The sequence below is a fragment of the Dipodomys ordii genome, unplaced genomic scaffold (genome assembly GCF_000151885.1).
Source record: "Dipodomys ordii isolate 6190 unplaced genomic scaffold, Dord_2.0 Scaffold2, whole genome shotgun sequence".
NCBI lineage: Eukaryota > Metazoa > Chordata > Mammalia > Rodentia > Heteromyidae > Dipodomys > Dipodomys ordii.
Window position 1 is genome coordinate 21051419 of NW_012267218.1, and position 23032 is coordinate 21074450.

The 23032-nt window shown below is 51.2% G+C and overlaps 1 protein-coding gene across 1 annotated transcript in view; it reads left to right on the forward strand.

Moving 5' to 3' along the window:
• The window catches only part of Zdhhc22 (zinc finger, DHHC-type containing 22), a 7564-nt gene extending 399 nt beyond the window's left edge, over positions 1–7165 (forward strand). Inside the window, exons 2-3 of the mRNA XM_013014924.1 lie at positions 1367–1906; positions 6900–7165. Of these exons, the coding sequence (XP_012870378.1) occupies positions 1381–1906; positions 6900–7165 (792 nt within the window). The 5' untranslated portion in view covers positions 1367–1380. The remainder of the gene's footprint in view (positions 1–1366; positions 1907–6899) is intronic.
• Positions 7166–23032: the final 15867 nt, after the last annotated feature.

The following is a 23032-nucleotide window of genomic DNA, read 5'->3' on the forward strand; positions in this document are numbered from 1 at the left end:
CGCCGGCCCCTGCCCTCCGCCTTCCTAGCCGCATCTGGAGGCTGCTCCCGCGCCCCCCTGGCGACTGGCGCGGGGAAGACACTTGCTTCGCCCGAGCCCGGGACCCAGGGCCCTCCGGGGTGGGCAGAGGCGTTGCAGCCTCTGGGGGCGCACGGCTAGGGCCGGCGCCGAGCCCCCAGCTCCCATCTCCAGGCGCGCCCCGCGGCTGCACCCCGGCTGCAGAGAGGCCTGAGCGCCCCACCGCGGCCTCGGGGCCCCGGAGGGCAGAGGAGATAGCAATACCGTCACCTGCAGCAAGGATTGCTTCGGTCTGGACGGGACAGCCAGGCCTGAGGCCCCATGGCACCCGTCCATCCTGGGTGCCGCCGCCTTCCCAGAACTTTTCTCGCGCCTCCCCCTGGCCGGTTCCTTAGACCTTGGAAAAGTTCTCTCCCGCGCGCGGGGCTGATTTCCTCTCGGCTTCCGAAGTTGGGCGGGAACCGGGGCCGTGGGGGGAGGCCGCGCTCGGCGTGGGGGGCGCCGGTCCCAGCAAACGCTGGCCAAGAAGCGGCCATCCAGGCCGGGCTTGGGCTCCGGTGCCAGGGGGTTTGTTCGGACGTCTCTGTCGGGGAGGGCGGGAGGCAGGCTCGAATTTTGGACCGGCCCCAGGGGCGGCAGCGGCGGGGCTCGGGCTGGGGATGGAGGACAATTCGGGCTGAAGCAGCACCCAACCGCACAGGCTCGTCGGCTGCGCCTCCACCTCCACTAGGCGTCAATGTATCGATTGTTTTAATTGATTGTTTTTTTTTAATAGAAAAACCAGGTGGCAGCGGCTGCGTGTGTGTACACAGACACACACACAGACACAGACACACACACACACACACACACACACACACACACCACGCCCCCTGCCACATACCTCCAAAGAAGCTTGGGTAATCTGTGAGGTCCCTCAATATCCCCAAGATGGGGATCTGGGGATAGAGGAAGGAGGGGTGAAGCAGGACTCCAGTCAGTCGAATGACTGACTTTGCCTCTGCCTTCATCCCCCTCAATCCTTCACTTTCTTTTCCAAGAGATGTCTGAACCTGAAACCCCAAAGCTAGGCTCGTTTCCAGGGGGCCGCAGCCCCATCGCTCAGCCCACAACCCTCACAGACCACAAACGCAGCTCCTCTCCCCAAGGTGCTTGTTGAGCCCATAGCTGTAGGGCACCAGGGTCGCCAGATCCAGGTGCTGCAGGCCCTGCTGGGATCCCTGGCTTTCTCCCCTGCTTGGACCCAGGATAGGGAAAGTGACCCAAGAAGCCCCCGCTTCGGGAGCGCACGAGGACGCCCCCACCTGGAAGTCCGCAGTAAGTCTTCCCCTCACCTTGTGCCCCACAGGAATGTAATCGAGGATGCTGGCCCTGCGGCTGCTCAACGTGGTGGCCCCTGCCTACTTCCTGTGCATCTCCCTGGTGACCTTCGTCCTGCAGCTCTTCCTCTTCCTGCCCAGCATGCGGGAGGACCCCGCCGCTGCCCACCTCTTCTCGCCCGCCCTGCTCCATGGGGCGCTCTTCCTATTCCTCTCTGCCAACGCCTTGGGCAATTATGTCCTGGTCATCCAGAACTCTCCGGATGACCTGAGCACCTTCCAGGGGACCTCATCCAGGAGGGCTCAGTGTCCCCCGCCCAGCACCCACTTCTGCCGAGTGTGCGCCCGGGTCACACTAAGGCACGACCACCATTGCTTCTTCACCGGCAACTGCATCGGCAGTAGGAACATGCGCAACTTCGTCCTGTTCTGTCTCTACACCTCCCTAGCCTGCCTCTACTCCATGGTGGCTGGCGTGGCCTACATCTCCGCCGTCCTCTCCATCTCCTTCGCCCATCCCCTGGCCTTCCTCACGCTCCTGCCCACCTCCATCAGCCAGTTCTTCTCCGGTGAGTGGGCTTCCGCTGGCAAGGTCAGCAGACAACCCAATCCACTGACATTAAAATGTGGGATAAACAGTATTTAGTATAATTATGTCCCAATATTGCAGAGACATAGTTACACAAAGGACATCTGAAATTCAAATTAAATGGACCTGCTGTATTTTACCTGACAACACTTCCTGCCCCTCTCCTCCCCTGCCTGTCACCCAGCCATGCACCTGCTGTGTGCAGGAAACATTCCTGCACATAGCTCATGCTATGACCTTCCTTGGTCAGGATCCCAGGCCTTCTTACATATTCCCCTAAGGACTTTGACCTCCAGGGGTCTTACTAGCCAACCACCATAAGACGGAACTTGACACCAGACCATGCTATGTGCTCCTTTCTGCCCTCCAGACTTTGGCTGCCTGGAGGTGGCTCAGAGCAGGGAAACTGGTCAGAGATGCAACCATGCTTCATGGTTCCATGTCCACAATCTGGAGCTTGGGCCTGAACCTCTAGTGCCAGGCATATGGGTCATCACATTGGTGCCCAGGTGAGGCTTGTACTTCAGTATGCCACCAGGAATGTGACCTGATGGGAGATTTAGCTCCTGGTGACAACCCTTACTGTTTTACTTGCCCCTGAAATTTGCCTTTACTTCAATTTCCTTCCATTCCTGGCCTTTGAATCTAATTTGATTCCTACAATTGGTAGTGAGCACACAAGTGTGTGTGTGTGTGTGTGTGTGTGTGTGAGAGAGAGAGAGAGAGAGATATGGCATTGACTTCATTCTGAAGAAACAGACTTGGATAGGACTAAAGGGCTTACCCAGAGTCTCCTTACTCCTGTGTGTCTGTCACTGGTCTCACCCCGGGTCCAGAAACCATAAGCCAATATTCTTCTTCACCAGAATAAGAAGAGAATATATTTCTAAATACAATGAGCTTCTAGGGCAAACAAAGACAGCTACTTTCCCTCAGCACCCAAGACTGTTTTGATGCACCTGGACTGACCTGGGCTGGACATTTATACAAATTTTGCTCCACTCTAGAGGAGCCACATCATTCCACCTTTGTTATGGCTACAGCCTCAGTTCTTTCCAGGCATGGAACTATTGTGCCATTTGGCAGTAGGAACGCAGAGACCCAGGGAGGACCCAGACAAGGGGGATGCTGGGTGTCTGGTGGCTGAGCTAGGCCCAGAACTCAGAGCTCTCAGGCCTTCTGGATCTCAGTGCTGGCATAGGAGGCTGCCAAGACCAAAATAACCAGGATGGGGGAGGGTAGGTGGGCGGGCTGTGGGGTGGGGTGTGAGCAAAGACAGGTGGAGGGATGAGAAGAGCCAAAGAACCTGATTGCACATCCCTTTCCAAGTAGTTACACTAACCATAAAAATGGGTGGTTCCAGAAGGAGATTCTTAAATGGTTTGATTTAAGTCTGGGCTGGAGGCCTGTCCATATGTGCTTGGTTTGGAAGATAAGAAAGAAAGAAAATCCCTGCTTTGATCCAGTGGGAAAACAGCTGGTCAGTGACCACCTTAGGGCCAGATCCATGTTCCCATATCAGGATGAGTTTGACTCTCTCACCGTGCCCGTCTGTGGGAAAAGAGGCCAGGGTTGCTCATCTCCAGCTCTCTCATTTCCTTTGTTGACCCTTCAACTTTGCCATCCTCTCTTCTTCCCCCTTGTACACATCTTTGTTCAGAGTCCCCCTTCATTCTCTTCTTTCCCAAACCTCCAGTCCAAACCATTGAGAGCCCATCCTCTCTCATCTCTCAGGAGAGCAGGAGGGAGTAGGAAGGCACATGTTGTTTGATTGGAATTGATCTGTCTCCAACTCTGGTACCGACCCAGAGTCAGATCTGCTGCCAGAGCACGAGACAGCTGTGAATGTGGGCCCCGAGAGCTAAAAATGGGAGATCTTCTAAAGTGAAGTGGCTGCCGATCCAGGCCTTCAGCTGATACCAGAGACAGAGGAGGCCAGCTGGTCAGACTTTACAGTTGTGTTTTCTTCTGGCATTGGGGCTCCAGTATAGGCAAATGTCATCTCTCTCAACTCCCTTCTTTTCTGGAGAATGGAGGTGACATCACTTCATATATGTCATGATATCTGAGTATACCAGTGGATACCTAGTGGAGAGTCCAGTAGGAGGGAAAGGGGACTGACCAATGTTTGTTCAACACTCTACAGGGTACATCTCATTTCATCCATCCATCCATGACACATCTGTGAGGTAGGTATTTTTGTATGTCTTAAGGCTCAGAAACCAAAGGCTTAGCCAGATGAAGTTGTTTTAGACCCATAAAGCCTTGCACTGGCGCCTTCGAAGTTCTCTCTTCCCAGTGAGCCATATTACCTCTCTGGGCTGCCTCCTGGTTCTGCTTCATGACAAATATGAGCCCCTTTGGAAGGGAGGAAGCTTCTTGTCCCTAGATATATTAAGGAAGATGCTGGGTGACCATCTATCAAAAGTGTCATAGATTGTTGGTCAGAGGCAGGGACAGAGAACTTTGAATGATGTAAGCTTTTTAGGCCCTTAAAAAAATTCTTGGTTCTCATAAAGAAGTGGAACTATTATTAAAGTTAAGAAAACCTGAAGCAGTCAGGCTCCGTAACTTCAAACACTTTGAGAGAAAACAGGAACCCAGAATAGCCTTTTGTAGCTGCTGCATGGGGCCAAGGGAAAGGCCACAAGGTCTTTTCCTCCTGCCTTGATTTAGAGCCAGAAAAAAAAAGACCTATGAGAAACAGCTTCCATCAGCTCAGGCTTGTTCCTGAGGCTGACTTGCAAGGCAGGCCTGAGCTTGACAGCTCTGATGTTCTCATATCCCATGGTCCCTTTTTGCCCATCAGCATTCCTTCAGCCCGAAGGGTACCATGGCCCCAGGATCCTTTTCTGCACATGGCTGCTCAAGCTAATCTGGACTGACAAGGAGGAAATGGGTCAGGGGATGGCGCAGGAGCCTGCCCCACTGCTGTCCCCATACCAGCAGAGGGGCTACTGTGAACGCCAGCTCTCAGTGAGCTTTCTATTCCCTGGACAGCTGGAGCTATTTGTCTCCAACTATGCAAAGAAAAACCTGTCAAAAGCTCCTAGGGATGAGCAAAAAAGAGGCTGCTAATGAGCAAGCCTGCTCAGACTGGACCATTCTCACGCTGCTGAATTCTCTGGGGTCTGGAATAGGGGCCTAGGAGACCTGGGAAGAGATGGGCTGGGGCAAACAGGATGCTGAGATTTGCAGGGGGGTAGAATAGGCCGAGAGGTAGTGTTGCTGAAGAAAACCTCCCTAGAGAAGGGGTGGCCCTATGGGGAGCAAAGGGCTATAGAGGGGATTTGAATTCTGTTCTGAGCTCACTGCCTTGGCTACTGAGCATATCAAGTAGCTGTCTTTACTATAATAGCTAAAGCTACAGCGCAACCAGGATTTTAAATCCAGGATGAGGGTCTCACGAATTAAACTTGAATGCTTGGGTGTAGTTTCTTCCTCTATAAAATAAGTCAGGCTGGGAGCCAGTGGCTCATGCCTGTAATCCTAGCTACTCAGGAGGCTGAGAGCTGAGGATCATGGTTCAAAGCCAGCCTGGGCAGGAAAGTCCGTGAAACTCTTGTCTCCAATAAACCACCAGAAAACCGGAAGTGGCGCTGTAGCTCAAGTGGTAGAGCGCTATCCTTGAGCTAAAGAGCTGAAGGACAGCACTCAGGCCCAGGATTCAAGCCCCACAATCAACAAAAATGAAAAAAGAAAATAAAGAAAATGAAATAAGTCAGGTGCCAGTGGTATATGCCTATAATCCTAGCTACTGAGGAGGTTGAAATCTGAAGACCACTGTTTGAAGCCAGCCTGGGCAGGAAAGTCTGTGAGACTATTCTCTCCAATTAACCACCATGAAGCCAAAAATGGAGGTATAGCCCAAGTGGTAGAGCACCAGCCTAAGCAAAAAAAGCTAAGGGACAATGTCCAGACCCAAGTTCAAGCCTCAGGACTGGCACGTGTGTGCACCTCCCCACCCACTCCCCCCCCCTTTTTTTTTAAAGACCTCTGGCAAACGAGTGTTGCACTGAGTGAAAACTGGAATGCCCACCCATCTGTACCCTGTTTGCTTCATCCTGCAATCCCTGTGAAATCATGTTTTTACACCCAGATGAGCTAACTAAAACCCAGAGAACATAAGAAACTTATGTTTAGTCTACCCAACAAACCTACCACGGACCAATGTCCCAAAATCTGAAACAGTGTGTGGATGTTTAAAAGTGATCATAGGGAGTGTTTGGTTTAGAGGAGTTTAGGGGTGGTGTTGCCCCACAGTAAGGGACCACACTGATCACTTTGGGGTTCTCTTCTAGCCTGTGTCAGCACAGCTCTCGCTGAGTGTTCTGGTCCTCTAGTTAACATTCATGAATGAATTATTCTCTTAAGTCAGTGCTCTGCTCTGTGCTGCCCTTGAGGCAGAGCTTGTGACTTCTGCTTCTTCTTGATGACGAGGTCCTGTTCTCCATCATGCTGTCACTTTCCAGAGTCCTCCCAGACATTGCTCCCAGCCGCTGTCCCCCCTCTCCCAGGGAGAGAGTGCTGAAGTCTAGACAGCTACCCAGACACTAGCTGCCTCTCTAGGGTCCTCAGCTCACCCCTCTCTCTCCTAGAGAAAACCTGAAAACAGTGTGTGTGTGGGGGGGGGCGTGCAGTTTCTGTCTCTAGAGAAACATGTTCTCACAACCTAGGCTGATCTGGTCTGGAGAAGCTGGGGCTCTCCTAGCTGAGCTCCCCTGTGTGCCCTTCCCTTCTCAGGCTCCCAATTCGCCCTCTCACCTCAGCACTAATGAAAAGTTGTAGCAACTAGTTCATCCTTCCTCTGGCTGGCTGCAGTGCTGAGATTGCTACAAAATGTAGCTTCTATCTCATTAATCCCCCTCCCCTCTCCCCCACCCGGGTAGAAAGCGCCTTGCTGGCATTGCATTTCCCTACGTGGCCTGAGTGTAAAGTGGTTCTGATCTCTCCCTCCCTCCCCCACCCACCAGGCGCTGTCCTTGGTTCTGAAATGTTCGTCATCCTCATGCTCTACCTCTGGTTTGCTGTGGGCCTGGCCTGTGCTGGCTTCTGCTGTCACCAGCTGCTGCTGATCCTCCGAGGGCAGACTCGCCACCAGGCTCGAAAGGGGATGGCTGTCAGTGCCCGGCCTTGGCGCAAGAATTTACAAGAGGTCTTTGGAAAGAGATGGCTGCTGGGCCTGCTGGTCCCCATGTTCAATGTTGGAAGCGAGAGCTCTAAGCAGCAGGACAAGTAGCAGGGCAGGTACTCTGGTCGTTTCTGTGTCTCCATTCCTCCTGCACACAAGACCATGGCACCTTGTCTCCACCATGACCCACAACAACTCCAGGCTGGTAAGGTCCTCTCACTCTAGGGTCTTCAACCCACAGAACACAGCACTAGCTGGTTGGATGGTGACCAAGAGGAAAACTGACCACCCAGGCATAGCCAGCCGACTGGCTGTTATTCAGATGCCTCTGCCTGGAAGATTTCTTCCTTCCCCCTTTGCCTGGCCCATCCACTCTACGGTCTCATGCCACAAGCTCTTTCTAGAGCTCTTTCCCTCTCATTACTGCTGCTCCCAGGACCTGGAGAATGGCAAATGTTCCGACGGCCATGTGTGAGAGGCAGCCAAGTCAGCCCTGCCACCTGCTAGGGAGTTGGATGGGGGAAGGGATATGTGTCCACACCCCGTCTATCAGATGGAGGGCAGCGAGGAGGAACACAGCACAGGTACTTACTGTCTACCCCCCGGCTCAACGTTCTTTCTCTGGAGGCAGCAACTCATGGCTTGCTATTGTCAGCCTGTCTCAGGTGGGCACCTTAGTCTAGGCCAGGATGTGGCTAGATGCTTCCTTCCCCTGGCACCCTTCCAGCCTCTGCCTTCAGTCTCCAACCTCTGGGCTTTTGGTCAGGTGTTAGGAAAGGAAGGAAGAAGAGAGAGAGAGAGAGAAGAGGAGATACTGATAAATGAGAGAGGCATGTAACTGCATAGCTACATAGAAGAGAAAGAGGGAGGAAGAGAGGAGAAAGAGAGCAAGAGACGGATATAGAAGAAGAAAGCTTAAGGGAGGGGACAGTAGAAGGGGCAAACAGGTTCATTTATGTCCTGTATAAAGGACATTCTAGCAGCTAAAGCTGTTCTATGCTGGAATGTTACCTGGGGAGAGAGTGGGTGCTGCACCGCTGGAGGTATTTAAAGCATCTAGGAAATGGTCTCTCAGACATGTTGTGCAAGAGATTTCTGCATAACCTTGTTTTGGATGAACTTAGAGTCCCTTCCTACTCCAAGATACCTGTGTCTTCTTTGCCACTGCTGGGCTCTAGGGCCAGAGCTGCAGAGATGCCTGAGAGCTATTTGCTTTCTTTGAGGTTAGGATAGCCCTGGGAGGAGTCTGAAAATCACCCAAAGGCTTAGGCCCCAACCACCAAGAGAGGACTAGCCAGGTATTAATAGTGACTGGTGGGGGAGCGGGGCAGCATTTGAGGGCAAGGGGGTGAAACAATGTGTCAGGTCAGGGCGGGGCATCTGTGGGAAGAGAAGCAAAGCCCGAAAGTCATGCTCAGCTCTAAGGGAAGAGGTTTGGGGAGTGAAGGCTGAGATATGGCAGTGTCTAGAATGTGAACCTGAAAATTGCCAGACTATCCAAATGCTGTCACTAACTTTGGATGCAGGCAGTGTTTTGTGTTTTGGGACCCAGAGCACCAGACCCCTGGGGCATATGAGGGAATGGGGAACAACACAAGGGCCCCCACTCCTGACTGGGTCCCTAGGCCAATCTGGCATCATTACATCATTACAGGCCGCCCACCCCTGCATGGGTGGCCACCTGGACTCCAACCACTGTTGGACAATGCCTAGAATTCTTGAGCAAAGCTCAGAAGACTTTACCTAGGCCCTGCCTTCACGTCCCCTAGAGGGCTAATGTGGTATGGCTTGACTGCTCATATTTCCTCCCTGAATTCATTTGTGCAGTCATCCTTTCATTCATCTTGCCTGTATTTATCAAGCACCAACTACAGGCCAAGCCTCAAGCACTGACAAACAGGAAGACAAGATCCCTGCCATTGGAGACCCCTTGCCACTATGCACTGACTCCCACCCTGTTGACAAATGGTCACTCTGCCATCTTGGTGGTCAAGGGACAGGCCACTTGGAGGGGAAGGAGATGGCAGGGGGAGGCCTCTTCAGTGGAGGAATCACTGGGGGTGTCACTCATTCCCAACTCTGGGGTCACGGTCACACTTGAGCAGCAGGGGAGGGCTGAGGAGAGGAGGGGCGTGGACAACGCAGACCTCCGCTTTCTCTAGACTCTGAAGTTCAAGCTTGGAAGCAGGTCCTGCCATGCCCAGCCTCCTGGAGGCTCAGCAGCGTGAACCTGGCACCCCAGAAGGAAATGAAAGGTAGACCTGCAGAGGTCAGTTCCTTCAACACTGATCAGTGGGTGGTGACCTTGGGGAGGGTGATAGGTGTGGAACTAGCACATATGGTTATTGTCAATGAAGAATACCAATAAAATATGTGATTTTAGGCTGGATTTGATGATCTTGTGAGCTCTGCAGTTGGCAGAGGTCTTGTGGGGCTGGTGTGCGCTGAGGTCATCAGATCAGTGGGCCAGTGAGGAGGAGAATAAACAGCGAATCCATCTGCTCCTTCATCAGGACCAGCTAATTGCCCCCAAGGATTGCCCATAACCTTGGGGTCTCTGGAGACATCCAGGAAGACATAGGGCCATGAAGGAGCAAGCTCCGAGGTGAACAGACTTAGCCTCCGATGTATCCTAAAGACAGCAGGTGTGGACTGCTAGGAGATGTGATTACAACAGGCTGATTCTCTCTGGATTATCAAAGAACCTTCAGCTGAGGCCTGTGTTACAATGGTCTGTATTCTACACACACACACACACACACACACACACACAGAGGCAACCAGCAAGCCAGCTCCCAGATGAATGGACTTGTGGCTTCAATACCTTCGACACCATGGGCTGCTATTACTGTAAAGGCCTTTTTGCCTTTGTATCCTTGGTACCTGGCAGAGGTGAGGCACATAGTAGGAAAGCAGAAGGCTGTGCTCATTCGTGTGCTGTACAACACTTATTCTTCTCATGTGTCCAGTGCTGTGTTCTGTCCCTGAGAAGTTCTTACCCAGGAAGAGGCTCCTCGAAAGAGGGAGAAGGCACAGACAGCTGTCAGGACAAGAAGAGGGGCCCATGTGTGCAGGCCTGGAAGGATGGACAGACTTCAGCAGATGGAGAGGGACCAGGAGGGCCTGTCTAGGTAGGGGGAACAGGCCTAGAACCTTGGAACACAGGGAGCAAGGAGTTAAGGCTGAGAATTGGCATCTTTGAATACCAGGATACATAGCCAATAGGAAGTCGCTGAAGGTTAGAGGCAGAGAGTGACAGGATCAAGGCTAGATTTTAGGTACTTCTCAGAATGGGGCACAATCTGATGGTGCTGGGAAGGGGGTCCAAGATGGCTGTGAATGTTGGAACCGGGTAAGTAGGGAAACTTCAAAGAACAGGCTGGCAGGAACAACACTGGGGTGATGAGAAAATTGCCATGCTGAAGTCAGTCACTGAAACATTTGCCTCTCATTGGCTCATCAGTGGACAAATGATGATGTCATTATTTTTTCTCTTATGATGTGCTAGGACTGGGGCTTGAACTCAGGGCCTCATGCTCTAATTTGGCTTTTTTTTCCCCTCAAGGCTGGCGCTTTACTACTTGAGTCACACCCCCACCTTCAGCTTTTTGTTGGTTAATTAGAAATAAGAATCCCACAGGACTGTCTTCCCTGGGCTGGCTTCTAGCCATGATAGTCTGATCTCAGCCTCCTAAGTAGTTAAGATTACAGACGTGAGCCACCAGTGCCTGGCCTATTATTCTTAACTACACTGCCACCTGACATGGAGCAAGGGGTTCTGGGGACATCTGCTGGCCACACATTGAGCCCAACTCAGCTGGGGGCTGAAGTCAGACATTTGGCTCCCGGTACCTTATTATTCTCATCCAGAATGTAACAGGTGGGGAAGTGGGGAGGAGGGGAGGGAGGGAGGAGAGAGAGAGAGAGAGAGAGAGAGAGAGAGAGAGAGAATGAGGCTGATTCCTGGGCCTGGTTTCCTTCCCTAGACACTGATTGTCCTTATCACTGACCAGGCACTTGGCTCCCAATACCCTGGGTCATCTTTGTACCCTGGGTTCTCATGAGTGACTCCCTCACCCACCTCCCTCCTGCCGTGCTCTGCACATTCTTGCGGACTTGGTTTGAGATGTGCTTCTCATGCAGGGAGTGCTTTGGAGGTGAAGCAGAGGGATCTCCTCTCCCAGCTGGGGTAGTCTGCTGTGAGGGTGTGGGAGGTGTCCCGGGGTGGAGCTCAGCTACCCCTGATGCCGGCTTACTGTTGGCAGTGAGGAAAGTGAAGGTAGAATCAGGGACTAATGTGAAGATCAGCAGAGCTACACCTCTCACTGCATGTTGCCAGAGCAGCAACTGCACACATTCCTCAAACATTCACTGATGCTGACTCTGTGCCAGGCACAATGCCAGGAAAGCGAAGATGAATGAGACCTCAGGGAGCTCACAGGGAAGAGGACAAATTGCAGACAGTTGTGATTCCGTGGCCTGAGCATCCTGGTGGAGGACAAGCTGCTACAAGAAGTGTGAAGGAGAGCATGGGTGTCCTGGAAGGCTTCTCAGAGGAGGCAATGTCTGGGATCAGGTGGGATGAATAGGGGTGGGCCAGGCAAGCAAGCAGGGCTGCAGATGAGACTCGAGGGAGGAGGGACAACACAGGGGCCCAGATGCCTGTGGCTTCTGGGCATGAAGAATCTGGGTTTGGGAGCGCTGGGGCGTGAAGATACATCCTGTGACCGCAGTTGGAGATTCTATCATTTTGTTTTTCTCCCCAGGACCTTGCCTCTTCCTCCTAATTACTTCCTACAAAACTGTCTCACACCAGCTCAGAATCCTGTTTAAAATGACTCCTAGGGACCTCCCAGTTGGCGACTATTTCTGAGGGCAGAGGGCGGGAGCCCAAGGCTTCTGCAGCATTCACCTAGAACCATCAGTAATCCTTCTGGTTTCCTGTGCCCAAAGAGGGGCATTCGGACGCTACCAACCACCCTGGCCTTCCTACACATGGCCTCAGCAAACAGCTCCAAGGAGGCTTCCTGCGATGGGAGTGAACTAGACACAGGAAGTGCAGGGAGGGACTCTTCCTAATATTCAGTGTCCCCCTTTTGCCTGGAGATGCAAGTGCCATGGTGGTTCCTTTGCATGCCATGACCTGGTGGCCCCACATGCGCCTTCCTAAGCCAAGGCTTCTCCATAAGACCTTTCCTCAAATGGTCCCCTGTGGAACCTTCCTCCAACCCCCACTGCGCCGCCGGGCAGCTCTCTGCCTCTGCGGTTCTTCCCTTCTGTGGATTTTGTCTCCCAACTGCACTGCTTACTCCTGGAGGGAAGAGAGATGGCGATGGTGGAATCCTTTGTCTCCCCAGTCCCTGCAATGTAGGGCACTGACATGAGCATGGATGCAGTAATGCTACTTGCTTGGAGTAATAATGGCCAACATTTACCAAGTATCCACTTCCTGCCAGGCTCTCCTCTTCACCTACATTACTTTCATTTCTTCCTTGTAGCAACCCTGTGAAGTAGTCTATTACAACCCCATTTTCCAGGTAAAGAACCAGAGGCACAGGGACGCTATGTAACAAAGCTAGTAAGTGGCAGAGCTGGGCTTCAAACCCACCTGCACTAGCCTATCTTTTCAATGCTGTTTATCATAGGAACCCAATAAATTCCCTGCTGAAAAGTAACCGGGAATCCAATTTTACTCATTCATTCATTCATTACATCCAGACATTGGGCACCATAATGGGTACTGGAGGGACACAGAAAAGATGTAAGCTCAGTTTATGGGTCTCAGCTGCTCAGGGAGCTTCTGCAGGTGAAGGCAGGGCCTCCCTGGACTGGGGGCTGTGGGGAAGTCAGCCTGGAGAATATGGAGAGGGGTATCTGGAAGAGCAAGGACAATCCGGCCTGGGATGCCTTTGATACAAGCCAAGGAAAATGCACTCTTTCAGGCAGGGCCAAGGTGCTGAGGGGACGGGATCGTGCGGGGGGGGGGGGGCAGAGGCCAGCATGGTCAGGCCATCTTCAACCTACTCCTGGAGACCAGGGGGGAGGCGGGGTGCACACAGACCACTGTGGGCCACAAGAGAAGCACCTTCTACCACATTAGGAAAGAGAAGGTTCTAGAAGGGCCATAGCTTAGCGGTGGAGGCGCTCACGTACTAAGGCCCTCCCCTCGGAGCACTGGGTTGGTGCTAAGCTCCGCCGGCTGGGAGCCGGGCACTGACCTGGAACCATGGCAAAGCAGAGCAGAGCATTCTGCCAGACCTTCCAGACACAAGGCAGCCCATGTGAGGACCCCTCCCCAGCCTTGCTCTCCCCAGAGGCCCCCATTCCAGTCTTCTTGTGAGGCCTGAAAGCCCCACCATTAATATCTTCCTACAATTAATTTCAAATTCTGGGAGGTATTTTGTCGCTAACTACCTTGAAATGAGGCTGTCTCCCTTTCCTGCTGGCGGCTAGTGTTGAGACGGCCAGCGGCTTTGTGAATGGGTGGTTTAGAGGAGGGGAGGGGTGGCCCAGGCATGCGCACTCCTGCAGGGAAGGAGGCCCCAGGAGCAGCGGGGGCTGCGCCACCTGGCTAATTCTGCACGTAAGGCATGGAGGCCTTCAGTGGGCGAAACTAAGCAGGTGGCTGGCAAGTCCCCAGCGGCATCCCAGGAAGGTTACCTGCTGAGTGGTCCTGAGCCCTTGGGATGATCCCCCAAGAGGCAAACCGGTTCTGCTTTGCCATAGATCTACCTCTCTCCACTGTCCCATGCAGAGCTACCCACAGTTTGCCTCTTGCCTGTTTGTGATTCTGAAATGTCCAGCTTCAGGAAGGCGGAGTGCCCTGTGTGGCATGGCTCACCAAGCTTAGCTCCCCAACCTTCCCCCCTGCTGTGTCCAGCTGTGGACAAGGAAGAGAGGGCAGGAATGGTGCTAAGAGAACAAGCCATGGGGGTGTGGTGCAGCGCTGGGAGCCTGGTGAGAAGACATACCCACGAATTTGATTTTGATGAATGGGAATGGCCAGGTCACTCGCAGCATGGAAATGCTGTTCTAGAGTTCATCTAAAGATGGTAAAGATTGTCCCCGGGGCTCAGCTGCAAAGGGGGGCGAGGGGACCCGAGCCAGGAGGCTGCGGAAGAGGCCAAGCCTGTCCACTGAGTGCAGCATCCATGGAAAATTCCCTCCATGCGCCGGGTAATTAATACACAACAGCAGGGAGGGGCATGCGACCGACTCACGGAGAACAGATCTAATTAGCAGCGCTTTCAGGAGGCAAAATTAAATGACAGGGACCAATGCGCACTCCGAGGCCCACCTCTAACCACAGTTACCAGCGCGCAGGGATGGAGCGAAGGGATCCGGCCAGCGACCCCTGCCGTGCTGCGGCCCGCCAGGAGGGGGCGCTGCCGCCCGCTGCGCCCGGCGGCTGCTGAAGCTCAGCTCAGGCACCGCGCCCAACCATGGAGCGGCTGCCGGGTGCTTTCCTGGCCAAGCCACAGAGGGCCTCAGCAGGAAAAGGGAGAGATCCCCTGCCCGCCCCCAACCGCCCCAATAGTGGGCTGACTCTAGACTGCGTTGGCAAAAAGGAGGGCGCAGCCTGATCCCTGAAAGGGCATCCGGTAGGGCGAGGGGCACTATGCACCCCGGTACCCCCATACTCCCCGACCCGGGGAGGACCTCAGGGCTCCCCCCTTGCTCTCCTCCCCACCACCCTCCACTCCTCCCGCGCTCTGGGGTCTTCTCCCCTCCCACCCAGTGGCTTTTCATGTCACAACAGCGATCGTTCCTGTACGTGGGCCACAGCCAGGCCTTGGTTTAGGGTGCACGAATCGTGACTATAGGCCTGTGCCTATAGTCTGAAGAGGATCAAACCGGAGCTCCAAGAGGCCGCCCAAGTTGCCCAGAAAGGAACAAGTGAAGAGGTTGAAACCCCTCCCGGTGGCCTCTGAGCTCTGCCCCAGCCTCCAGAGCCTGTTTTGAAGCCCCACGCCCAGCGCAGCAGAGTCTCTCACGTAGGCGCTCATAAATGTTTCTTAAATGAATGCCAGGCTGTTTCTTTTGTTGAAGGAGCTGGGGGAGGGCGGTGGTGCGCAGGACAGCTGTCAGGAGTGTGAGCATTAAACGAGACGTGTATGTACACTACCTGGCACCGCATTTGGATGATGGAAAGCATTTCCTCAGAGCCGGTGCCAATGTTCCCGCCATCCTGCAGTCCCTGGGGATCCTGTTAAAAATGCACCAGGCCCGCAGCTCTGCCTTCCTAACTAGATCCCAAGTGATGACTTGTTTCTGATCGGATTGCACAGTGGGGAACTATTGCCCACTCCCACACCCCAATTCCCTTCCCAGTTCTAGGGTTCCTTCCTGCTCCCCCCTTTCCCCCCTCCCCTTCACATTTGCCTTCAATGGAGGAGCTTTAGGAATTGCTGGTGAGGGTGGGTCAGGGGAGGGCCCCATTCCCCTGGGACTCTGGGAGTTGGTCTTGGACTTGGTCCCGGGTGTGGCCAGAGAGCTGCCTTTTAAGAGCTCCCTAAAGGATTCTGCTATGCAGCCAAGGCTAGACCACTGCAATGGAGGCAATGAGAGTGATATGACAGAGGGGGTTGAGTTCACTTGATAAAAGTGTAGAGGACAGAGCATGGAGGAGACTGGAGGCTGAGTCACCTGCTAGATGGCTTGGCCAGGTGTGGGATTAGGGGTCCTGGCTAGGGTGCGGCTGACAACCATCACTTCAGATTCCTTTATAGCTTGCCACTTGTTGGCTACGTAGCTGTGAAGAGGGGCGAGGTCTGAGCCAGGCCAGGAGAGCTGCAGAGCTTGCTCGGTTGGTATACTGCAGGGTGTGCGCTAGCAGAGGCTGTTCTGGGTACAGCAGGGCGCCAGAGGCAGACAGGGAACTGGCAGATATGCTGGTCACTGCCAGCAAGTACAATGTGGGATGTTGGCCTTGGATAGAGGCCGCCAGCCCAGTCCTCATTCCTCAAATGGCACCATTCCCCTGCAGTAACAATTATATGGTAGTTTAGTGAGCAGCCACCATGCAGGCCAATGTACTAGACACATTAAGCACAAGGATCTTTTAGTGTTGCTAGGGAATAACCCAACCAACGAGGCCTAGAGAAGTGATACGGCTTGCTGGGCTTACACAGAAACCAGATGCAGACCTGGAGCCGTATTTCTACCTCACCATCATTCCTCTTCTCCTTCCTTCTGATAAAGCACTATTTCCCTGTCTCTCATCTTGCCCAAGCTCCACCCTGTGTCAAGGCTGAATGTCGATCTCCTCTCACGTTGAGCTCCTCTCCAGGCCTTGTGAAACTCGTCCAGCTCTGGCCTGTAACAGCGTTGGCCACTGGGCCACACCCTAGCCTCACCACCTTTTCTGTGGCTCAGATGCCAAGGCTCCAAGGCTGGGCCCACAGTATCTTTCTGTAGGTCCTGAACCTCAAACAGGCATTTGGTACTGCTAGGTCTGGGTCTAGGGATCCTATCAAGGCCTCTGCTGGTAGTTGCTGGGGTAAAATAGCTGGGGCTCCTGTGTGTGAGCTCGGAGTTCTGGAGACATCACCCAAACAGGACAGACTACTTCCTTCCCAGAACTCTCCTGGTAAGCTTGGTGTGGGGGTACACGTGTCACCCAATTAACAGATTGTGCCCATTACAACCCTCATTCTCAACATAGTAGTCTGATAGTGGGACTCTGGTCCTAATTGAAGAATGCGAATCCAAAGCTTATCAAAGCACTGATCTTCCAAATAAAAGTTGGAGTAGGAAGGGACACCTTGTTCAGGCTCATACACAAATCCTTGCATGTATAAATAGTCCTGGTGAACCCCGAACCATCAAAGGGATCACTGACCAATGGTCACAGTTATTCTTTCCCCACAAGACTGGAGACAGAGATGGTGTCTGTTTGGGTCACCATTTTATCCCTCACAGCTGGATCAGCACCTGGGACACAGCCAGGTACCAATGTATTTGTTACTTAAGTAACAAGAGTCATGTTCTGGTCAAACAAGTTTTGAGAGTCATTCTCAATTTCAGAAGTGGATCAGGATCAGGATATGGGACAAGTTTTCAAGGGGGAAGCATGAACAACACAGAGAAGGGGACCACACCTTTTTAGAGGAGCCTGGGGCTGGCCTGTGCTGTCAGCTCTGAACCTGTGCATCCCAGCTCTTTTCCAGAGACAGTTTTCCCACTTGGTGTGTGTTCTCCCACAGCCTTCCTTAATCCTACTGCGGCTGGGATGGAGGGGGACAGAAGTGACATCTGCACTGTGACCCCTTCTAATCAGGGTAATCAGTAGCAGCTAGGAGCTTCACAGTGCAACTGATGCTCATACACATCTGAAGAGTAAAACAGCACGGGCCAGAAGGCATCGTACTTCTAAACACACCTGGACTCCACCAGCATTGGCTTAGACAGCCTTTAGTAATGGCTTTCTCCTTGTGGCCCTGCCCTCTCTTTGCCTGCTGGAGTGTCAGGGCCCATCTCTGAGAACACATCTGTCTTTCCACCCAACGCCTGAGACTGTCATCAGGCTGGGGGTATGGGCTGTGTGATTGGCAGTCCTTCCTGTATGCATTTCATGTCGATGAGCACTCATTTGCATTCCCTGAGCTACCCAGGACAGGGAGGGAAGGCCCAGAATGCTTGCTGGACACCAGAGGGAAGCAGAATTAAACCTTCAGAGAAGACCCCCCCAGGCCTTAGAGCCAAGTTTTCCTGCACAGGTTGAAGATGATAGGGACCTATTTGGGAAGATGTCTTGTGTGTATCTTCCAGCTACTACACTTTCCCCAACTTTGGGTTAAAGGACCCTAGGTAATTTCACCCCCAAGCGTGGCTCCCTGATGTGTTGATTATTTTAAAGATAGCCACAGAGGCTGGAGGAGACTTTACTGTGTGATTCCCTCATCAGTCTAAAGCCTGTTCTCCCAGGGAAAGTATGGGGAGAAAGTATGGGTCTCTGCTTGAGGTTTCTATTGCAGAGGGGAGCTGAGGAATGTCACCGTTACCTTAACACACGGTGTCACTACTGTCTCATTACTGTCTTCATTCATTCTTCCAAAGAAAGTAATTTAAGAAGAGTTGTCTGGATAGGAGTGGTAGCTCTTGCCTATGATCCTAACTACTCAAGAGGCTGAGATCTGAGGAGCTGTGACTCAAGTGGTACAGCACCAGCCTTAAGCCTGTCCTCCTGGCTCATCCATTTCTCCTAAAATCACTTCCTGCCCCTGGATCTTGCTTCTGTCTTCTCACCTCCCTCTGAGCTTCACAGGGCAGTCACTTCCTATGATTTCCCCTGAGGAACATTAATAAACGAAATGCCCTCTCGCCCTCTCCTGACTAGTCTCATTTCATTCCAGGACGGAGGGGAAGCTCTCCCCTTCATTCATTTGTAGGGGAGGTGAATGGGTATGGTGGTTTCAACCTAATTCTCTGCAGAGACATCTGCCTTACTATCTATAAGGTCCTGAGTTCTCAGGGTTTGGGGGTGTTTTTACTCACACCCCCAAATGAAGGGCATGCTCCAGGCCAAGTCTACCAACAGGCCCACCACGGATCTTAGAAAATAGAGCCCTGGGCTCTCCAGTGGGGAGAGTGTTTACCAGAACTGAACGAGCAACCTTCCCAGTGTCTCTACCATGCCTGAGATAAAGCAGTCTTTAGGGAAATGAAAGGCAGCTATTGTTAGTGGGGCCAAGAGCACAATCATTCAGTCTGACTGTGACTCTCCACAGGCTGGCCTTGGCATCCTACATTTGGTTTTTATTCCCTTCATTTCCTAACAGTGTCCACCCACTTGCTGTGTGCACTTCATACTCCACGGGTTTTTCTTGCCTTTTCTCGCTCCTCTCCTCCAGCTGCCATAATTGGAGGCAGGAATCATGCAGACTGTTCTTTCAAGCAATTCTCTCATGTCTTGCATAAGCATCCCTCGGAAAGATAAGAAAGCCACGTGTTCTAAGAATGAAGGAGGGTTCTGAGTGGAAAAGCTAAAGTAGTCACATGTGGACCCACAGAATATCTCCTTCCAGGAAGACAGACAAAGGAACCATCCTGGGCTGGCATTCGCTCTCTTTCTGTTAACTGCAGACTAGGTTTTGGTAGAACAGAGTCTTAATTACCCCAAGCTACTAAGAGCCCTTCACAGGCTGAATGCTCTTACTTACACTCCATCACGGGGACTGTGTGCTAGGAGGCGGACTTGCTCTGCAACGCAATTCTTTTTTTTTTTTTTTGCAACGCAATTCTAAAACACTTTCATGACAGCATTCTTGAGTTTGAGTGGTACAGCACTGCAAAGGCCAGACCCAACCTCAGTCCCCAGTATTCCAAAACACACATTTAAAAAAAAAAAGCACTAGGAGATATAACAAATACAGATATTTTTTTAAAAAAGGATATTATTCTTATGCACTGAGCCACAATTTCAGGATATCATGTGCAGCAAAGATTTCTCCCCTACCTTCCTCAAAAAGAGAAACAGAAGTGGCAGACCAAAAGGCTATAAGATCTAAGACATGCCACTGCATCTTTCTGAGTGACACTTACTGTTCTGTGTTCCCAAGCTAGACCTCATCTGTAATCTTTCTTCCTATGTGGTTGAAGGGTGACACCCAAAGAGTGGGACCATCACAAAGTACTACAGTATCCAGTGGTCCCTAACTACTGACACTGATACCAGTAAGTTGATCCAGAGCTCCTTATACTAGTACATGTAGAACATCATTTCCAGTTGTGGGGAGACAAGTCTGAGAGGAAATGAAAGACTAATTGATATTCTTTTCCAAAAGATTAAAAAAAAAAAAAGAGCTGAGTCCTTCATCTCAGATGAAAGGAAAGGGCTGTCCACAGATGACTGAGCAGCATGTCATTTAATCACAAATGAATCTCCTTTTGGGCAACACGAATTCTGCTTGAAGAGCTGCGGATATAGCTTGTTGGCAGAGTGCTGACCCTACATTTGATCCCTAGCACCACACACACACACACACACACACACACACACACACACACACACACACACACACAAAATCTCACTTGAGAGGCTGAGACAAAAGGATCATGAGTCCAAGGCCAGCCTGAGCCATATAGTAAATCTGAGAGACACAAAAACCAAACCAAAGCCAGTAGATCATACCTGTAATCCTAGCTACTCAAGAGGGCAAAGATCTAAGGATCTTGGTTCAAAGCCAACCTGGGCAGATAAGCCCAAGAGTCTCTTATTTCTAGTTAACCAGCAAAAAAGCCAAAAAGCGAAGCTGTGGCTCAATTGGTAGAGTACCAGCCTTGAGTGAATAAAGCTAAGAGACAGTACCCAGGTCCTGAGTATCTAGGTCCAGCAAGTACATCCCCGTCCCTCCTCCCGCCCCCCCAAAATAAAAGATGTAGCTGGGCACCAGTGGCTTATGCCTGTAATCCTAGCTACTCAGGAGGCTGAGATCTGAGGACTGCAGTTCAAAGACGGCTGTGGCAGGAAAGTCTGTGAGACTTTTATCTCCAATAAATTACCAAAAAAAAAAAAAAAGAGCTAGAAGTGGAGTTATGGCTCTAGTGGTAGAGCACTAGTCTTGAGAAAAAGAAGTTCAGGGACAATGTCCAGTTCAAGCCACAGAATAGACCCCCCCAAAAAAAGATAAGACATGCAAATTTAGGTCTTTAGACCCCAATGCATCCAGGTTGATGGATCAAAGATGTGGCTTAGCTTCCTGCCCAAACAGTCCTGGATGGGCAAGTGTTTTCCTAACATGAACCATAACCATGAGGCAGGCAAGGAGCTGCACACTCAAATACCTGGGGCTTTCCTATGGCTCACAGGGTCTACTTTACTATGTTCTCTCCCTTCTCTGGATTCTGCTTCTAAAGGAAGGGTGGTTCTATTTCAGGTGGAGCCTTTTCTATCCATCCCTTTTAATTCAATTTTATTAACTACATAGCTATATATTTAAGTCACTTAGACAATTATTTATAGAATAGAAATACTACTATAGATCAGGCAGTAACAACCCTCCAGGCCTTTTAATTAGGATAAGCTTTTTATATTCCCAGCATTTGTGTGTGTGTGTGTGTGTCCTGGGACTTGAACTCAGCCTAAGCATTGTCTCTAGCTTTTTGTTCAAGGCTAGTGCTCTACTACTTGAGCTACAGCTCCACTTCCAGCTTTTTGGAGGTAAATTGGAGATAAGAATCTCATAAAGCTTCCTGCCCAGGTTGGCTGAGATTAGATCATGAGCCACCAGTACCTGGCTTATATTTTCCCAGCACTTTCTTTTGTTTTCTTTTTTCTCCCCCTTTGTCCCCCCCACCCCCCAGGGGAGAGCACAAATGCAGTCCCCCACTACCACAAATTATGCAGTTTCCCACATTTAGGGAAATCACAGGGGTCAGCAATGAAGAAGCCTTGCCCTTGGAAGGCTTTGTGATCATGCTATCTCCCCGCCAGGTATTATTCCCAGCATTTTAAATACCTCAAGGAAGAATCCCCACGCTGCTGGCCTGAGAAGCAGAAAGGACCCCACATCTTCCTGTCACATCCCTAGAAGGACCTTGGCAAGGTACACACTTTTAGGAAGCCTGGGGAAAGTCTCTGAGACAGACTGGCCAAGGACTCCTCTGTTGTATAAAGACCCTCACTTAATGGGGCTTGTGTTTATCCCACCAAACAACTGTTTTGTCATTTAAAAGTTCTAGTTGTGGAATGTCCATCAGACTCAGGAAACAGATGAACTATTCTCCACCCTCTGCGATGTAAACGTCAGACTCTGGGGAACAATGGACTGCGCATTAAGACTGCCTGTTTCCTCAAAGTCTTCATTGTAAATTCCTACATACTCAGTGTCAAATCTCAGTGTCCCCAAATGACACCGAACTACATGGAACCTTAAAGCTATTTAAATATTTAGATTTCACTTAGGACTTTGTTTTTTACATTGCTGGAGTTGGAAGCCAAAGCCTCACACATGCTAGTCAAGAGCTCTATCGCTGAGCTATAGCCAGCCCTCCTTTAGTACTTTTTTAAGTAGTTATAAACCAAAAGGGCCAAATGGTTTTCAAGTAAGTGACTTTTATTTTTCTCTGATATTTCACAGTCAATTTCTATATAACTTCATACTTTCTCAAGAGAATTCACATTTGTTAAATAAATTTCTACCCCTAAATAACTCAGAGCTGGAAAATCACTTCAATATATGCATGAGTTATTTGTTTGTCAAAGGAATCATAGTAGAGAAGAAAAGTCAGACGATACTATAATCAATAAAAAGCAATGAGTATAATAAATTACAAACAGCATCAAACTCCATTCTCATAACCAATTCAATCACAAACTTTTTACACGTTTCAGTAATGCCAATAAAATCTGCCAAAGAGTCTCTTCAGGGATGGTCTCAGCTAACACTGGTGTCCCACTTTCAGAAAATTCTGAGTACTTCATGCCAAATATTATCAGGACCCGCTAGGGCCATTACTACTTACAGTGTTGTGCAACCAACGGAGATCTTCCTGGTGGACCCCGGTATTCCTCCATTTGCAGATCTGGCCTCTGGACTCAATGGATCTCTTCTCCCAAGATCTAGCTTCTCTACCTGGGCTCATTTGTGCCTAGCTCCGCTAAGGAAAGAACACATTCATGCTAACAGCCTAGAGACTCTAACTTTAGGTATGAGATGAGAGAGGAGTGGGGGTACTGCTACCCCTCCCTGCCACTCAGCAGTGAGCATCAATGGTGGCTTTCATCTTTTTCAGTAATAGGAAGGGAAATGCAAAGCCCAGCATAGGAGAAAGAGTCCAAGAGGCTCAGAGCTCCACGTAGGGTTTTTCCAAAGGCATACATTTGGTTCTCGGCAAGTGCTTTCAGATTTCTGACACTCAGTAAGACTCATGACTGGTGCCCAGGCTGTTGTGAATGCACCTGTCTCTATAGCTTTGCTGCCAAACTCATTCTGCCAAACAGGAAGCTTCCTAGCATGGGGCAGACTAGAGCTG